At 48.5% G+C, this 20,047-nt stretch overlaps 1 protein-coding gene across 1 annotated transcript in view; it reads right to left on the minus strand.

The window, feature by feature from the left end:
• The window catches only part of ANKRD44 (ankyrin repeat domain 44), a 221,194-nt gene that overhangs the window by 118,935 nt on the left and 82,212 nt on the right, over positions 1 to 20,047 (minus strand). Inside the window, exon 2 of the mRNA XM_081095598.1 lies at positions 9,398 to 9,481. Coding sequence (XP_080951724.1) covers positions 9,398 to 9,481 — 84 coding nt within the window. The remainder of the gene's footprint in view (positions 1 to 9,397; positions 9,482 to 20,047) is intronic.

Genomic DNA, 20,047 nt, shown 5'->3' on the forward strand with positions numbered 1-20,047 from the left:
CTATGAATTCTGGATCCAAATGATGGGTCAGGCCCTCGCAGGTTTGGCTCAGTGGATAGAACGTCGGCCTGTGGACTGCAGGGTCCCGGGTTCAGTTCCAGTCAAGGGCACATGCCCGGGTTGCGGGCTCGATCCCAGTGTGGTACGTTCAAGAGGCAGCAGTCAATGGTTCTCTCTCGTCATTGATGTTTCTATCTCTCCCTCCCCCTTCCTCTCTGAAATCAATAAAAATATATTTTTTAAAAATGATGAGTCAGGGTAGGTTCGTGGACTGTAACAAATGTACCACTTTGAGGGGTACGTGGACAATGGTGAGACTATGCCTGTGGGCTGTAGGGAGTATATGGGAAGTATCTTCCTTTCAGTTCTGCTGGGAACCTAAAACTGTTCTAAAAAGATAAAAGTTTATCAAATTAAAAGTTTCAATAAAATTAAAAGTTTCTAAAGATCTTTTTAGTCATGCTTTATATAAGATTAAGAAAACATCAATTGCCCAATTATTAACTCTACCATTAGTAACAACGGTAGTGGTAGTAGAAGCTTGGAGAAGGAGGGGATAAGGACAGTGGTTTGGCTTAAACCCTCCCACCATCCCCACCCCACACCCACCCATGCACTTCCTGACACTGTTGCTTTAAGGGTCCTGACCACTCCAGGAGTGTGCAAGGACTGACATTTCTGTTGTAGCACTGACCATTTCCTTTGATGATGTGATTAGATATCTGTCTCAGCCACCTGATCAATGATTCAGGAAGTCAGGGACCCTGTCCTATTCAGCGCATCGCCCCAGCCCGTGGCCCAGTGCCAGGAACTCGGTAGAAGCTCAATATGTGTCTGTTGATTGAATAGAAGAAGTGAAACAGCAGTGGTTCGATAGTTCATTTAACTGCCACATGTGTTTTAAATATGGTCTTTCAATATTCAAGTTTAATAGGGCTTGAGGAAATACACCAATTAAAGTTAGGACTTGCGCAACACAACCTGTTTTGAAATTGCTGAACAGCTAACTAAAGTCTGACTGTGTCACTAGAAACAAGATGTTCATTGTACAGCCCCGATGGATTTACATGAGCAAAATGCAAAACAGGGTCAATCATGGGATTTTTCCAGAACAGTTTCACATTTAGCCAAGGACTATTGAGTCATTCTTCAAAATTATGGGTGGTAAGCCCAGCCGGTATGGCTCAATGGTTGAGCGCTGACCCATGAATCAAGAGGTCCAGTTCGATTCCTGGTCAGGGCATATGCCTCGGTTGCGGGCTCAATCCTCAGTGTGGGGCGTGCAGGAGGCAGCCAATCGATGTGTCTCTCTCATCGATGTTTCTATCTCTATCCCTCTCACTTCCCCTCTCTCTAAAATCAATAAAAACATATTTTAAAAAAATATTACGGGTGGTAAAACCTTCCTTAGCTTTTTAAATTATATCTACAAAATCTACAAAATGCTGTATAAATTAATTTTTGTCCTCTAACAAGTATTCTTTTAATAAGAAGCTCAGAATGAAGGTATTTGCATGTGTCCCCATTCTGTACCTGCCTGAAGTCAAATTGTCATAGTAAAATCAGACTTCTCTGACATTTAAAATCTTGCCAAAAGCCAAGAATTCTGAATATTACTTTAGGGCAATGCAACATATTTGTGGTCCAGTTTTTCTCTTTAAGAGAAATGGCATTAAAGGTTTTATGATATGAATGACCTGTCTACTGGAATATGATTTATCCCTGAGGGAATTCTATCCCCCCCCCCCAGTTTTATTAAGGTATAATTGACAAATAAAATGGTAAGACACTTAAAGTATACAACATGATTTGATATATGTATACATTGTGAAAAGATTCCCCCACTGAGCTAACACCTCACGTATTTACCTTTTAATTTGGATTCCACATATGTGATAGCCTGTGGAATTGTCTTTCTCTGACTTACGTTCCTTAGCATGATATACTCTAGGTCCATCCATGTTGTCACAAGCAGCAGGGTCTCCTTCTTTAAGGCTGGAGAACATCCCACTGTATGCACGGAGCACATCCCCTTCACCCGTCATACCCCCGGGACCCCCGGCTGTCACACTCGGCTGCTGTGACATGCTATCATGAGCCTGGGTGCTGCCATCTTTCGGAGTTAGTGTCTTTGCTTTCTTCAGATAAATACTCACAAGGGGAATTGCTGAATCATGGGGTAGTCCTATTTTATTTTTTGAGGAAGTTCCATACTGTTTTCCATAGTGACTGCACCGATTTACATTCCCATAAACAGTGCAAAGGGTTCCCTTTTCTCCACATCCGCACCCACACGTGTTCTCTCCTGTCTTTTTGATGAGAGCCGTCCCACCAGGAGTGCGGTGATCGCGCACAGTGGTTTGGATGCGTTTCCCTGGTGATCTGGGATGTTAGGCCCCTCTTCCTGTACCTGTTGGCCACCTGTATGTCTTCTTTGAGGGAATTCTATTTTCTAAGGTACCAAGAACAAAATCACAATTCCTTGAGAAAACAAGAATTTTATAAATAAATGTATTCAATGGTGTTGAGTGAAATTCACTCTCTAAAACTATCATTTACCATGAGTTTATTTTTACAGACAATGCAATCCTTACTCAACGTTCTGATTTTGTTCCCAATCTAACTTACTTTTTTCAAAGTCTACAATTGGATAAGCTTTTTAATTTTTTAATTCTGGAAAGCACAGCTAACATAAAATTTACCATCTTCACCACTTTCCTAACCCATTTCTAGGATTGGTACCATTGTTGCCGTAGGTCAGACTCAGAGAGCCCATGAAAAGGAAGGTGTTGCAGCCGTTATTATAAGCCTCTGACGGAAAGCAGACCCACTGTGACAGCGCCTAGAGGAATACTGTAGGAATATGAACTATGTGAAGTCAATGTTCATGTATCCACACAGGTAAGTCTCAAACCCATAATGCTGAGTGAGTAAAAGCAAGTTAGTGAGGACACAAACAGTTTACTTATGTGATGTTTTGTTTTTTTAAATATATTTTATTGATTTTTTTACAGAGAGGAAGGGAGAGGGATAGAGAGTTAGAAACATCGACGAGAGAGAAACATTGATCAGCTGCCTCCTGCACACCCCATACTGGGGATATGCCCCCAACCAAGGTACATGCCCTTGACCGGAATCGAACCCGGGACCCTTCAGTCCACAGGCCGATGCTCTATCCACTGAGCCAAACTGGTTAGGGCTTATGTGATGTTTTTAAAGACACGCAACACCATCTATTATTCTGGTATATAAGTTCACATGCACACATATAAATTTTAGGGTATAAATAAAATTAGAGTGTTTAGCCTGGCCAGCATGCTCAGCGGTCGAGTGTTGACCTATGAACCAGGAGGTCACAGTTTGATTCCCAGTCAGGGCATATGCCCCAGTTGTGGGCTCGATCCCCAGTGCAGGAGGCAGCCCATCATTGCTGTTTCTATCTTTCTCTCCCTCTCACTCCCTCTCTGAAATCAATAAAAATATATTTTTAAAAAATAAAATGAGAGTATTTAAAGACAAGGGTGAGGGGTATTTAACACATCGCACAGTGGTTCCTTCTGGGGGGTTCCCTCTGGGGGAGGTGACGGGCCAGAAAGCCTATGGCTTCAGCTCTGTCCCTTGTCCCCAGTTTGTCTGGCACCACTGGGGACAGGGGTGATCCGGTGGGAACAAGCCACGTCCTGTCTCACCAGCTGACACGCTGGTGGAGGGAGGCAGACAGACACACACACACTGCACGCTGGGTGCTGAGAGGTGCCAGCAGGAGAAGGTCAGAGGTCACTGCGGGGCTGTTTCACACGGAACATCAGGGAAGGCGTCCCTGATGAGGTGGTATCCATGCAAAGACATGAGTGACACAAAGGCCATGTGTTTATACTGGGCAAAGCTCTACATCTATAACATTTTCTTTTGTGGGTTTTTTAAAGTAAATATGGCAAAGTGTTAACACGTGTTCCATCTCCGCGGCAGGCTCGCAGTTATTCTGTTTAAAATTTTTCATGATAAAACCAGAGGGTTTTTTTGAAGTCCACTACCATCCATTCCTGACAGATCAGGAGGAAAGACATCAGATGGCTCGGGATTTCTCCCGATGGAATCTCTCGAGCCCGTGGCTGCAGATGCTCTTTCCTTGGGGGTCCTGCAGCCTGGGGGCCCTGAGAAACAGCCAGCAACGGGCAATGCTGCCTCGCCGTCCGGCTATGCCTGCTCGCTTGGTTATTTATCCACCTGTATTCATCTACCTATCCTGGCTTCCCAAATCCAATACATGCCTTGTCCGACACGATGTTCTGCTTTGGAAGGGAGGAGGCAGAAGAGGAGGAGCCGATCCAGCACGTGTGTGTTAACTACAGGGAAAGGCATCTACACAAAGCAGTGAGGACACGCGGTGTAAGTCAATGTGACGCACTGAACTCGAAAGACAAGACCTCTGGGAGCTGGAGGGAACACACATGTTATCAGGAACCACATCCCAACAAATACTAGGCATAGGTATAGATATAGATACAAATATATAGATATAAATAGATATAGATATAGATATAGATATACATATAGACATAGATATATAGATATACTAGTAGATATAGATATAGATGTAGATATACATGTAGATATAGATATAGATATACATGTAGATATAGATACAGATGTCTGATGTTTCCCTTAGGGAAATTCCCGGAGTCACGTTGCTGTGTTAAAGGGTGGACACAGCTGAATGTTGATAGAGTCTGCCAAACCGCCCTCCAGAGGGGAGTCCAAATTACACTTGCCCCAGAAAGGGACCAGAGTGCCCCTTCATCTACACCCTCCTGGAGGTTTCATTCTCATCTTTGCAGACCTGACAGGTAAGGAATGATGCTGTGTGGCTGTCTGATGTGAACCTTCCATTTCAGATGAGGTTGAGACTGAGCACCCTGTCTCATATGTTTTGAAACATTTACGTTTTTTCTTTGGTGAGTGGCCTCTGCATGTCCATCTAATTAGAGGCGCCAGGTCCCTAAGCTCACAAAACATCCTGGTCTTTATTCCCCTACCAAATACTTTATTGAAAATTAAAAAGGAAAAAAAAACAAAGTAAAATACACACAGGTGAGGGGAAATACACAAAACAGCTGGAGGGTTCCAAGGCTGTGCTATGGAGTTTGTATTTCTAAGGTTCAGGGAGTTGACATGGCAGAATGAAGCTGCGAAAAATTCAGAGAAGATATTAAATGTATCACTTCAAGTTCTTTTGGTAAAGTCATACTGCACCCTTCTGGGTGGGTCAAAAAATATATTCCATTTTTACTCGGTAGGAGGGATTAAGCAAAAAAGAAAAAAAAAAAGACAGAACTCAGGGGCATGGACAGCAGTGTGGTGATGGGGGGGTGGGGATGGAAGAGGGCACAGAGGCGATACATGGTGATGGAAAAAATAAAAGATTCTATTTTTAAAAGAAATAGTGCACATTTCTAGTTATAAATAAGTCATGAGGATGTAATATACAGCATGGCGACTATAGTTAATAATACTGTATTACATATTTGAAAGTTCTCATCGCAAGAAAAAACATGGATAACTCTGTGTGGAGATGGATACTGACTAGACTTACGGTCTGACCATTCTGAGACACAGACACACAGGAACAGACTGTGAGCTCACTGGGGATCATCTGTCTTGTGTTTTTTAGAGTGCCCTCCTCATACAATGTTGATATGGCTTCTTTTTTCTCACTTGGAACCTCAGAGGCCACTATCACCTACTCAATGCCCGGCATCCAAACTGCAGCTTTAATGTGTTTTTTTTTCCCTCTATAAGTTCTTTGCCAACATAAGCTTAGCTTTCACCTCAAGATTTATTCTATTGTATTCACATAGCATCCCTTCCCATCCTGGAATTGGGGAGAGTGAGCGAAATGCCAAATCCTGTGGTCATATAATACACACTAACAGCTTGACAAAACAGATGGGGGTAACTTGGGGACAACCCAAGTGTAAAAAGACATTTTTGAGGCTATTCGAACAAAATAAAGCTGAATATACACTGGGTATTAGCTAACATTAAGGGATTATTGTTCATTTTACTTGGTATGATAATGGTGGTATGCATGTGTGTGTGTGTGTGCATTCATATTTGTTAGCGATACTTTAAAAAACAAATAACATCACGGGTTTGCTATCACACGGGACCTACAAATCTTGGAATTGTAGTCTCTCACAGTGTAACAGACTTTAAACATCGCCTAGGCCAGGCATGGAAAAAACATTTCCATTTACAGGCCAACTCCATGCTCTTCCCCTCTGGCTGGTGATGGGCTAGGAGAAACCTTGGTCTTTACGAGTCAAAGAAAAAAAGTCATGACTCATCAGCGATGCTGGCCAAGGGCACGAGTTAGGACAGTAGGGCCACATGTACTGTTATCAGCACCGTGTGAACCCCGTCTAGTGGTCTCCCAGGGAGCTCATTACTTGTCAAGGCAACTCATTACTTCTTCAGACAGCTCTGTCTACTAAGTTACTTTTCACATTTTGAGCTGAAATCTTACTTTCTGTAGCTTACAACCACGTGACATAATGATTAAGTTTAGTTCCACTTGGACTTGACAGTGTTTGAACTACCTGGGAACACTCTCCTGTCCCTTCCAAGTTTAAAACATCACGCGGTCCTCCAAGCACTCCTCAGTGGCACGGACACCACCTCCATCGTCACCACTCGCCCATGACAGGCGTCCCCATGTAGCACAGAAAACTGTCTGTTGATGTCTTGTTGTCAAAGCACAAACCCCAACATGCCATGACTGCGTTAAAGTTTTGGTTTGCAAAATCTCTGCATTCATTTTTAATTCAGATGTTCTTCTCTCTTGAGCTCAATTTGGCTCGTCTGTTGAAGCCTTCTAAAATCTTTCCAGTCGTCCTGGCTCAGGTGGCTCAGGTGGTTAGAGCATCATCCCATACACCAAAAAAGGGCTGCGGGTTCTATTCCCGGTCGGGGCACACTCCTGGGTTGCTGCTTTGATACCCGATCTCTCTCCCCTTCTCCCTTTCTCTCTTGAAATCAATAAAAACATACGTTGAAAATAAACAAAAAAAGAACACACTGTGCAGATTGCTCGAATTTCCCAGAATTCTGTCAGACCCAAGACTGGCGTGGCCAAGATTGCTAACTATTCACCAGAGTCCATTTGCTCCAACTGGGAACATGGCTACGCTCATCACTCCCCCCCCCCACCCCCACCCCTGTGCAGTTAGGTGCGGCTGTGCCTGAGCTCTGGTGGAGGGAAGGGGAGGGGAAGTGACTGTACCACTTCCGAGCTGACCCATAAAGCCCTCCCAGGCTTTGCTTCCACGCTCTTCCCCTCTGGCTGGGCTGGAGCAGAACCCCTGGGGCGACATTGGAAGCCACAGGTTGACACCTGGAGCCCCTCCTGGAAAAGAGCCACCTCTCTAACGTGTTCATAAGAGAAACCACCTTCTCTCCTATTTGAGAGTCTGTGTGTTACAGCAGCTAACCCATCTGACTAATCCAGTAGAATTAAGTTACAGCTAAAATGAAGCTCTCCTAACCTTTACCAACCAGGGACCGTCACTCTCCTGAGGAGACAGAGGCCATTCAGAGGCCAGGACGATCCTTCTCCCGACCCATCGGCTCATGACCACCAGGAAGATAGGAACCTTGCCTCTGGCACGCCCGGGCTTGGGCCGCAGCCACAAAGCACGCAGGCAGATTCCGGTGATGTCAGGGCACGGCTTGCCTTGACCCTCAGAAACAGGAGTCCCACCCCGCAAGCCTTGGGCAGATGCCCGACTGCCTTCCCCGGCACTCTGGCCCCGGCCTCGTCTGTGCTGACTTTGAAGAAATGCCTCAAAGCACTGCCCGTTATTGTCAGGGGAGAAGCTGCCAGAAGCGCTTTCAAAAAGCCACAGCGACCTGCACGGCCAGAGCAAGGCCGCACCCCACGGCCCACCTTCTGAATGAAGCATTCAGCCGATCGGGCAGGGATACACCCTCAGACAGTTCACGACCTGGGCAGAGCTCCCCTCTCGGGGCAGATGGGCTCCCCTCTTTCTGTTGCTTCTACTCAACACCAGAGACTTCAGAGAAAGCTCCCTTCCCGACAGACCGGGCACTTAGGTAACCGAGTTACCTTAAGAGAATTAGCAGCACGTATTGCATGTCATTGCTTGTTCCTCCCAGGTCTCGGCAACGATTCGAAGGGTAAATGACTGACTAACTCTTTCTTCATCGCAGGTTCATTGGCTTTGAGATCTTTCCAATACAATGTTCTTCCTCTTTTAGGAGCCAGAGACCTTTTTACTAATTTGGTGCAATGTCTTGACCCTTTCACAGAAAAATACAAATGCCCACAGGTGCACAGGTACATGACACATGATGTCAGGCACACACAGCATGCCTAGTTCATCCGTGATCCTGGGCCCATGCACACTGCAGGGCAGAGGTCAGCAACCACTCCCTCTAAAGGGCCAGACTGTACAGAGTTGGGCTACTGGGACCACACAGTCCCCATCACAATTACTCAGCTCTTCGCTGCAGAGCAAACGCGGGCATGGCTGTGTCCCACAAGACGTTATTTATGGACGCTGGGCTTCGTATAATTTTCACGTCACTAAACATTACTCTTTTCATTTTTTCAGCCATTTCAAAAATAAAAGCTATCGTTCGTCGGTAGTCTGTACAAACACCGGTGACAGACCAGAGTTAGTCAGCCCCTGCTGTAGGGCATGGGTTCCAGATATAAAAATATTACATCTTTGGATTCACCCAAGGATATTTTTCCATTGATTTTTAGAGACAGTAGAAGGGAAGGGGGTGGGGGGGAGGGGAGAGAGAGAGAGACATGGATTGGCTGCCTCTTGTACAAGCCACAACCAGGGTCTGGGATCAAACCTGCAACCCAGGTATGTGCCCTTGACCGGGAATCAAACCCGAGACCCTTTGGTGCAAGGGCCAACACTTTAATCACTGAGCAACACCAGCCAGAGCTTCACGAACTTCCATGATGAACGTAGGCAGCAAACCTCGGCATCAGCAGTAACGGTGGCTGGGCCCCCAGCAGAAATCCCAGGTTCGCTCACCCCACATCAGAGCACTTTCACACAACGCAGAGTACGGTCAGAGTGCGATCTGTTTTTGAGTTATGGTCACTACTGGACCTTCTGCTGCTTCTTGCTACTTAAATGTGTTGCTAGAGAAGCACATCTACTCTATCACAAATCCGATTTTTTATGTTTTGATAACTGTACTTCAGTGTCATTGATTTCCTTTCTAACCCTAGACATTTCATTTTACGAATTTAAAAACAGATTTCTGAGAAGCAGTCCTGAGCTTTCGCCAGCTACCAAGGAGGCCACGGTACGGGGAAGGTGAGGGGCCCGGGCAGGAGCCCAGCGTCGCCTACCAGAGCATTCACGTCTTCCGTCTTGTGGATGAGCATGCGGATCTCCTCCGGGTCGCCGCTGAAGATGGCCTGGACCAGTGGCGGCTGCAAAGGCAGGAGAGTCTGAATCACAACTATGACTAAATACATTTGATTGCATGCAGAGGCGGGAGGCTGAAAATGTGTTCCCCAAAGTGAATCCAACATGATCGGCTGGCAGACAAAGACGGATCGGGCCCAGGCCTCCCTCCCTGGAAGTCTAGAGGGGAGACAGTTGCATAAAGAAATAACTATAACACAATGTGGAGGCCGTGACACAGTCACATCTGACCTGGGGCTACTGGTGTGACATGAAAATCACCCACAGTTGAAATGGTCCTTGACAGGCCCTTAACTTCCCCATCAAGGAAAGGACCAAATCTGTGATTTTGTGCAAACGGGCCCTGTAACCTCCCCGCCCCCACCTCTCATTAGACGATGTCCCCGGTACCCCATCCTCAAACAATCCATCCCCACAGGACAGGACGTTAGTGGCCATGCTGGCCTCCAGCGCGCTTCCGTGTCAACGTTGGGAAACCTTGGGCATCATTCCCAAACACCTCCCAGCGCGTGACCAACAAGCATGAGTATTTTAGGCTCGATCACACCCACTGCCTCCCCAAAGGGCGTGGTGTGAAGGCGGGTGAGGAGCAGGAAGAGGGGGCGATACTCAGCACTTCCTATTGGCCTCGCCTACATCAAGCAAGACCCCACGCATAGTGGGTCTATCAAGTGTGATGGAGACACAGCTGGAAGCGAAACCAGCTCTGCTGGGCGCAGGTAGGTGAGGAGCAGGGCCCAGAAAAGCTTCAGGAAGCGCCTTCATGAGCACGAGCTTGCAAACAGGGCAGGAAGGGAGGCCAGGCGAGCACTGGGAGCCTGCACGCGCAGAGGGGCGGAGACACACAGAGCTGATGCGTCAGACATGCTGCCAGCAGCCTGGCCGCCAGAGTGTGGGGAGCAAGAGGACCAGGGGTGGGCTCTGGGCTGGCGCTGGGCTTGGCCACGGAGAATCCTGGGCAAAGCCGGCTCCACGCCTGCAGCTCCTTCCCCAGCACAACCGGGGGTGCGCAAGCTCTCTGCAGCCCAGCCCCTCACAGGACTGTTACCAGGAAGAAATGAGGTAACATATGGGAAAACCTCTATAGCCATATAACCCTACACGAACAGCATGTTTTATTTATTTATTTATTTTTTTAATTGATTTCAGAGAGGAAGGGAGAGGGAGAGAGGGAGAGAGAGATAGAAACATCAATGATGAGAGAGAATCATTGACCGGCTGCCTCCTGCACACCCCCTACCAGGGATCAAGCGCACAGCTCAGGCATGTGCCTGACCGGGAATTGAACCGTGACCTCTGAGCCACACCCACTGAGCTCAACAGAAATACTGAATCTCGTTTATCTGTTTCATAACCCTCTACCCGCTGTGCTCCTGGCCAAATGCTCACGTGCACTTCCCCGCCTCTGTGAGCCCCAAGAGAAAACCAATCTCCACGCCCAGTGACCACAGACGACAAGCAGAGGCAGAGCCCCAAGGACCCCGGTGTGGAGTCAACAGCTGAGAAGCTCGGGTGCTGAGGGACAAGCCCATCCGGCGTGAGGCACCTCGGGGAAGGCAGCCGGTAAGAAAGCCGCTCACCCCTCGCCAGCGGGGGGAACGCGCACGGCTCTGTGGCGCTCAGTCCTCGCGCTGCTCAGGAAAGACCAGGCTCCGGCCACGCTGGAAGGTTCCAGGAGAGCCACCCGACAAGGCTGCCCGGCAGGAGGCCAGCTCAGCCCTCCAGCAGGGCGGGGGCGGGCAGCCTCCCCACGCCCTCGGCACCGCCCCGGGCCTGCCTCGCAGCGCACCCCCAAGGCCCAGAATCCCAGCAGAGGGTGGGGTGCACACCTGTCCACGCCCGGCCGGGCTCCGCTCACCGCCGCTGTGGAGGGGCTGTCAGTGCACAGAACTCCCGGCATCCGCTGGGAAGGGGAAGCCGAGCTACTGCTGGAACTCTCCCACACTGCAGGCACACGCACACATGCACAGAGACGCCCACACGGACACGCCTGGGTTTGCACGGGCATCTACACGCGTGTGTGTGTACACAGGGGTAGATGTCGGTTCCCATACAAACCCCTCACCCTGCCCGCGGGATAGGAAAGTGCCTGTTCTCCATCATCCTGCCAGATGGCACCTCTCACCCCAGCCGGCCGCGTGGCCACTGCCACATCCTCATCCTCACAGCCGTGAATCCAGGCGTCACCGGGCTCCAAACCAGAGCTTCACCGGCCCGCGCTCTGCTTGAGCGGAAGCTGCGTGTTTGCATGGATGCAATTCTTGAACTAAATTACTGTGACTCTTGAGCAAGTTAGTATTTTTTTTTAAGACATAATGGGCCCAGCCTGCATGGCTCAGTGGTTGAGCATCAACCTATGAACCAGGAGGTCACGGTTTGGTTCCCGGTCAGGGCACAGGCCCGGGTTGCGGGCTTGATCCCCAGTAGGGTGTGTGCAGGAGGCAGCCGATCCATGATTCTCTCTCATCACTGATGTTTCTATCTCTCTCTCCCTTCATCTCTGAAATCAATAAAAATATATATATATTTTTAAAGAGACATAGGGATGTTTCTTTCTTTCTCTCTCCACATCCCCACATACAACATGCCCAGCAAGCACACTGGTATTCTCACTGGCTGGGATTTTAATCCGATCCTGCTGTCTTCTTTTTCCCTAAGTATAACCCATTACTCTGGGAATAAATATTTGGGGAAAGATAGATCTAAATACTGTCTCAATTACATAATTTTAAGGAAGGGGAACTATTCTAATTACAGCGTCCTTGCGCGTGAGTTTAAAGGACTTAGACTGTACTGATCACTGACTGGAAACCACTGTATCCTTGGAGCTTTCGCCTTGACCTGAATAAGACTTAGAGGCAAAGTCTTCCTTGAAAAAGAGTAGGATCCTAAGCTGGGCACGGACAGGCTTTTCTTTTTGACGTTTCAACATGTGACACCAGCGTCCACAAAACAGGAGCGCGTTGGGTGCAGCCGGTCCAAAGCTGACGGACACCAATTCATAACAAGGGTCAAGGTTATGAAAAGCAAATAGTGGCAGGGGACAAAGGGAGATTCTGATGCCATGAAACCTCAGGTTATTGTTCCCTAAAGAAATGTAACAGACAGGTGATGTACTGCAGAACGATATGCCTGAAAGCTGAGTAGCTTTATTAACCACTACCACCCCAATAAATTCAATTTTAAAAAAAGAAATGTGAACTCTTAAGAGAGGTCTGTGGGAATTTCAGCTTCTATTAGGAGAACTGCCTTGGACTGACAATGACAGCCAGGTGCTATGGATAGTGGCACAGCCCCTTGGGTAGACCCAGAGGCACAGGAACACCTCCTGTGCCTGCCTCACCGATGGCACAGGTGGGCGCAGCACTCAGAGGGGCCTTGTCCTGTTTCAACCTCACCCACTAGCCGCACAACCCTCTTTGCCGGGAGTGCCGGCAGCGGCAGCCAGCTCCTGGAGGCACTGTCTGCATGGCTGGTGACATCTGACCCCTCTCCGACGGAGAAGTGCAGGGCAGAGGTGTCCCTGGAAGTTGGCGCCACTATAAAGGACATGGCTAGCCTTGCTACCACTAGAAACTGAAAATGCATCCGTAAAATATCAGTGTCTCTATGCACATCTCCCATCAGCCCATACAATGCAACGCTTCTCGATTTTAACCTCAGTCTTTGAGAACAAACTGAGACATACCAGATTCCCACAAATAAGATGCTGAATCAAGCACGGACTGACAGTCTTCTCAAATTTTGCAGTAGAGTCACAATTCCACTAGGGGGAGCAAGACGGTAATCTGTCACCTGGGAGATGGGAGTACTGGTAAATGCTCAGGTTGTGTCCTTAAGAAAAGCAAGGTGGCTGGAGGATGCACTGTATTCAGACATAAAAGACCTCGAGCTCCTGATCGGGTTCCTAGTATAAGTAAACACACTCGCTCTGTACAGACCCAAAGGAAAAAAACATCCCTCCTGGTGCCTGAGGGCCCAGGCATCATTCTCATCATTGCAAAACCCAATCCAATCATTCCCTCAATTTCACTTTTTAAAGTGCATCCAACAGGGGTGTGTGTGTGTGTGTGTGTGTGTGTGTGTGTGTGTGTTTCCAGAGAGGAAGGGAGAGGGAGAGAGAGCTAGAAACATCAATGATGAGGGAGAACCATTGATCAGCTGCCTCCTGCACACCCCACACTGGAGATCAAGCCTGTAACCCGAGCATGTGCCCTCCCCAGTAATCGAACTGTGACCTCCTGGCAGACGCTCAACCACTGAGCCATGCTGGCCAGGCGCATCCAAAGTTGAGGAGTACAGTCCATTGTGGGTTCTATGGGGAGAGGGCCCCCTGTATAGAGAATCCACGCCAACCTGCAAACAGGCCCTGGGTCCCTCCTCCCAAATCCCCTAATGAAACCACAAGTTTGATTTTTTGCTAAAACCTTGTGCGGGCACTTCACAATGCCTTTGCCAGAGCTGCGTGCTCTTTACTAATCCGCCAGCTCCGGACGGAGAGCGGAGTGACAGAGGCTGTCTCGGAGCATCCGTAACTACCGTCAGTGGCGAGAGGTCCAAGAAGACGCCCCAGCCACACGTGCCAAATTCCTGGCACGCTGCGCATCTTTTACTGAGTTGATTGGGTCGTTAAAGACTCCAAGTATCAAAGAAAACATCTTGCATTCGAATCAGGAGTGGGCGCTGGGACTCAACCAATAGCCAAGAGGGGGAAATGATATTCCTAAACATCTGTCCATACTTGAGTATTCTGAGTGCCGTGTGTCATGAGAGCAGGCCGGGTGCGCGCTGGTAGTAGCTGATAGCTGATGCGGCAATAATCCCGCCATATGAAACCGTCGGCTTCTCTGAACATGCCGAAACACCTCATAAGTCACAACTGGGTTTTGGCTGAGGCAGAGCTTGCGTTTTTACAAAAGGATAATAAAAATTTGTTCAAGTCACTAAATTTAATGGGCAAAACTTGTTCACTCTATCATGTGGGTCCCTGTGCGATCTGTGAGAGCACACCATGGATGCTTCCTGAATATAGATCGCTCGCTGCTTGGGAGAAGGTCCCTCCATCACAGGGGGATCATGATGATCATAGTATCTAAATCTGTGTCCCTTAAGAGCTGTACAGAATACACTGTGTCCTCACAGCATTTTTAATGCAGGGCCACATGTCTGGAAATGCCTCCTATGAACTACACTGCAGAGCAAATGCCTGTAACATTTCCAGTTACTTCCAATTATTATTAATAACAGAAAAACTAATAAAATCCCAAGTATCAATAACATCCTCCCTATCTGTAGCTATCCATTAACTCTTTAAACATTATGAAAAAACTAGAGGCACGGTGCATGATATTTGTGCACTGGAGGGGGGTGTCCCTCAGCACAGCCTGCGCCCTCTCACAGTCCGGGACCCCTTGGTGGATGTTCGCTGGCAGTTGGACATCCCCTGAGGGGTCCTTAGTGCTGCTGCAGAGACGGGAGAGGCTCCTGCCACCACTACTTCACTTGCCAGCCATGAGCCCATCTTCTGGCTGAGCAGGTGCACTGACCACCAGGGGGCAGCTCCTGTGTTGAGTGTCTGGCCCCTGGTGGTCAGTGCATGTCATAGTGACTGGTCGTTCTGCTGTTCGGTTGATTTTTGCATATTAGCCTTTATTATACAGGATAACTATATTTGGTCGGAAAATGAAAAAAAATTAATTTGTTATCTAACCTTTTCCAAAATGAGAGTAACAAAGAGGCATGGGCTATAGTTATTTAAGGACCAATTATCCAGTTTGAGGAAGATGCACATCCTTTCACAATAAAACAACCTTACCAAAAGTTAGGGAACAAACAGCGACAATCTAAGTAGGGAGCTCTGAGGGGATGAGTTGTCAGCAAGATGAAGGCAGGTGTTGGAGTGGATTTGGAGGAATGAGACGAATAAACCTTCCCTGTTGGAGAAAAGCCAATGAAGAGTAAATAACCGAGTGGGGAGAGCACGGGGCCAGCAGGAGGAATTTAACCTAACCCTCTGGGCACACAGGAACCGGGCTCTTGAGCAAGAGTTTATGCAAACATTGACGCCGTCGCGGTGTGCGCCGACCACTGAGGGGCTGAGGAGCTGGAGAACCCTGCAGAAGACTACGGCCATGGCCCAGGGCGTCACAGGGAAGAACTCTCCCGTCCCCCTTTAATTTTAAAAACATACTTTTATTGATTTCAGAGAAGAGGGGAGAGAGAGAGAGAGAGAGAGAGAGAGAGAGAGAGAGAGAGAGAGAGATAAGAAACATCAATGATGAGAGAGAATCAGGGATCGGCTGCCTCCTGCACGCCCCCCGACTGGGAATCGAGCCCACAACCCGGGCATGTGCCCTGACCAGGAATCGAACCCTGACCTCCTGGTTCATAGGTCGACGGTATTTCGAGTTCCCCGATTGCTACTCACAGGGATATATGTAGTGGAAGCAGCAGATACTGTGTTCAGTCCTTTGATGTTGCTTTATTCCTGGATGCAAGTTTGGCTCAGCAGCTTGGCCGCTTTCCTCCCTCTTTATATAGAGCTCAGACCTCCTGCCCCCAGACACTAATGTTTCCAGGTGAAATGGAGGTTACTTCCTTTCGCTCCTGGCCCTCGTCCATCTCCCCCCGCCCCGCCCCCAGCCTCTGTGAAAGGGAGCCCTGCTGTGTCAGCCTTGTCACTGGGTCGCTGAATTTAAGCGGCAGCATTTCAAAAATAAGCCACGTCCGTCAAGAGGAAAGCAGAGCACAAGGCAGGCGTGCGCTGCCAAGTGCGCATTTTGACCGGGCTCCGCTGCCAACTCTCCGCACCTCCGTTCGCTCGGGCTGCTTCCCAACGGTCTGAGGTCAGAGCTGCAGGAGCTACGTTAATGAACAGCGCTCGGGAGCTGACTTTCAAGGAAAGTCCAGTTAAGCCGGAGCACAATGGACCAAGAGGTGGATGCGCCCAGAATATTTAAATCCGTGTGACTGCAGGAGAACAGAAAGAACAGCATACTTCTCCAGCAGTCCCCTGCTTTGAAAAGTGGTTGTGGAGGTTTTTCCTCAGTTTGGCTTATGTTCTTTGTATAACTGTATCGTGTAGCACTTGAATTCATGTGGTTTCAGGTAGCAAAGGCGATTTAATCATGTTCATCAATATGAGCTCTCCAGTGACCTTTATGGGGGGAGGATATATGTCTAGAAGGTGACTTTCAGGGTCTAAGTGTCTTCAGAGTAGTTTGTTTTGTCTGTTCCGATACAGAAAGTGGTCCTTAGTTTCAGGATGGATTGTACAAACATGACTTTTTATCAATGCCCAGTGTGTACATCCTTTATCTTACTAAGGGCACAAATAAAATAGTATTCCTAAAGAAAAAATATAGAAAATGATCTATAACTACAGTAATACTTTCTTATGGTCAATAGTAATTATAATTTTTGAGGATCTCAGAAATTGGAAGCTAAGTAGGGCAATTCCAGTGTCCTTTAAAAACAACCACAAGCCCTAGCTGGTTTGGCTCAGTGCATAAAGCATCGGCCTGCGGACTGAAGGGTCCCGGGTTCGATTCCGGTCAAGGGCACATGCCGGGTTGTGGGCTCGATCCCCAGTGTGGGGTGTGCAGAAGGCAGCCAATCACTGATTCTCTCTCATCATTGATGTTTCTATCTCTCCCTCCCTCTCCCTTCCTCTCTAAATAAAAATATGTAAAAAAATTTTAAAAAAACAACCACAAAATCGGTGTGCAGACACAAAGGCCTCCATCAGGAGGGTGGAGAATGGCATGGCCATATGAGATATACGCACTAACCCAGTCAGAGGAAGCCATTCATGATTTAGGCAAACTCCGAACTGGGTGTGTCTGACATTTGTTAGAACCCGATTCTTTCAAAACATCAGGAAGCCACTTTTTGCTCAACCAAGTCTTTCCAAAGACCATGATGGTTTCTTTTAACCCCCGCCTTCCTTTCTGTAGGTTTCTTTTTTTTAATTCCATACATATTCTTTGGAAAAGGAGATGGCGGTCACCTCCCACCACCTGTCCGCAGGGAGCCAGGTGGGGGATCAGGGAGATGTCACCTTCTGGCTCGGGCTGTTCAAGCCGCTCTCCCATCGAAGGTGGGACCTCAAGTAGTCTCCGCGCCTGAGATGTGTGGAGGGTCCCCCTGATGCCCCACAAAACAAGAAATTCACGGGAATGCAAATAGATCAGGGACCCCCTTGGGGTGGTCTTCCGGGAAGAATCTTCTCTGTTCCCTCCCCCACCCCCAATGTCAAGGACAGGGCGAGCGGTGACAGAGGTCAGCAGGAAGTGATAAGGCGGCAGGGAAAGAGGAGTCCAAGAGGCTGAAAAACAGCAGATAACAGAAAACGGGGGAACTTGCAAAAAGGAATGGTCACGTCGTATTTCCTTACAGAGACGCCAACTCAGCTCAGATTTCCTTTTTCTCTGCCAGCACCCCGTCCCAACAAGAGATGAAAAATATGTTTTTAAAAAAGTAATCTGGTCCATTTCAGATAACCGTATTCAATCCAATCCAACAGAGACTGGTTGCCTGTGAGGAGCGTTCTCAGCATAGGAAGCTGAGACACGGACATCCGAGGCAGCCACTCCTGAGATGGAGTCCCTGAGGGGCAGGAGGAAGTACATGAGTTCACACAACCCGAGTGTCAGGTAACACCCAGGGGAAGTACATGGAGAAAGAAGTGAAATCCTGTGTGGCCTCCTGACAGAAGCAGCGTTGGGTCTGAATATCGAAGAGTGGAGAGCAGTTAAATGGGCAGAGAGGGACAAAATGGGAAGCATGTGAGCAGAAGCTGGGGGGACAGAACACACCCAGGGAACCACGTCTTTGGGCTGGAGCGTGAGAGAAGGGAAGTGGGCTGAGGAGTAGACAGGGATCAGAGGATAGAAGGCCTTGAAGGCCAAGTTAAGAAATGTGGACTCTCCTCTCTAGAACTTGGGAGCCAGGCAAGGCTTTTGAGCAGGGAAGTGACCGAAGAGTTGTGTTTTAGGATAATCATTCTGGTCCTGGCCAGGTCGGCTCACGGGACTGAAGGGTCCCGGGTTCAATTCTGGTCAAGGGCACACGCCCAGGTTGCGGGCTTCGTCCCCGAAGGGGGCGTACAGGAGGCAGCCGATCAATGATTGCAGCCTATCAATGATTCTCTCTCATCACTGATGTTTCTATCTCTCTCTCCCTCTCCTTTCCTCTCTCTGAAATCAATACAAATACACATTTTTTAAAGGTAAATGAACCATATGCACCTTTATGCACCTAGACCCAGCAGGCTCAGGCTTGCTGCCTGCATTCAGAAAGATGCTCACAACTTCCTCTGTGGGATGCAGGGGCCCTGGAGCTGAGCCGCCAGCCAGCGGCCCAGGCGGAGGAAAGGGGAGGGAGGAGGGGGGATGGGGCGGTGCGACCGGAAGGCCTGCAGCCCTTTTGCTCTTGACTTTCCCACTTAGGCAAGGCCCTGGGTTGCACTGTGTTCTGCTCAGCTCCGGGACAGGAAGCTCCTGGGCTCTGAAGTGAGCGAGCATCCTGCATCTGTACAACCTGCTCTCTCCCCGCCCCGCCACAAAACCAGAGGCCAGGCTTTCGGTTTGCTGCTACCTTCATGGTTCAGGTTTTGATAAAAAGAAAACATATCTTTGGGTCATGAGAAAGAAGAATAAAAACATTACCTTTGTGGCTGAAACAAACAAAAAAAACCCTCTCCCAAGTATAATGTTCTCTTTAGTTCCTAATTCCAAAAGTTCATCAAAGGGCAAACTCATTTTTTTAATCACGCACAGTGTGCAAACTAGAAAGGGCTTCCTGATGCATGAAGACCTCTGTGCGTTTTCTCTCTTCTCTGGCTGGTTTTTCATCTTTCCCTGTCCCAACAATGCAGAGAACAGGTTAGGAAGAAACTTCACCTTTCCCACCACCACTGCCAACAGGCTAACGAGTTTCCTGACACACCCTTCCCCAGGTTCTTGCTGATCTATAGAAATACAGACACAGATACAGGAAGCTACCGTCTTCTCACCGAAGTAGGCTTTTACTATCTTCCTTTCCCATTATTTGCAAGAACAGTAATATACTGAGGACATCCCCCAGGTCGGTAGCTGTAGGACTAACTCACCTCTCTTAGTAGCTACGTCGTGCTGCATCATGTGAAATTCTCAGTCTATTCCAGTCTTCCCCTCTGGATGAGCCCTCAGGCTGCTTCTGGTCTGGGCTGAACCAGCCTGTCGCTCTCCATCCTGGGCCAGAGTATCTCTCAGCGCGCGCCCCCAGAGCTAAAGGCATGTTCTGAGTCCCTACCATGCGCTGTTTTTGTGACACATACAAAAGACACATGTGACACAGTCCCTTCCCCAGAGAGAGCCAAATAGAGCCGGGAAGCCAGCCTCCCCCATGCAGAGCAATCACACTGCGAGGCGGGACTGAGCGCGCTCCCCGACTTCACGCAAATGGTGCCGAGTTTCCCTTAGACACAAGGACGATGGGAGAGAGAGTCCAGAGGTCCCTTCGGCCCTAACATTTCAGGGGCCTTCGCAGCTTCAGAAAAGGGGGAGACGGGAAGGCCCAGGAAGTCCCTG

Source organism: Myotis nattereri, assembly GCF_964212035.1.
Source record: "Myotis nattereri genome assembly, chromosome: 7".
NCBI classification, from domain to species: Eukaryota; Metazoa; Chordata; class Mammalia; order Chiroptera; family Vespertilionidae; genus Myotis; species Myotis nattereri.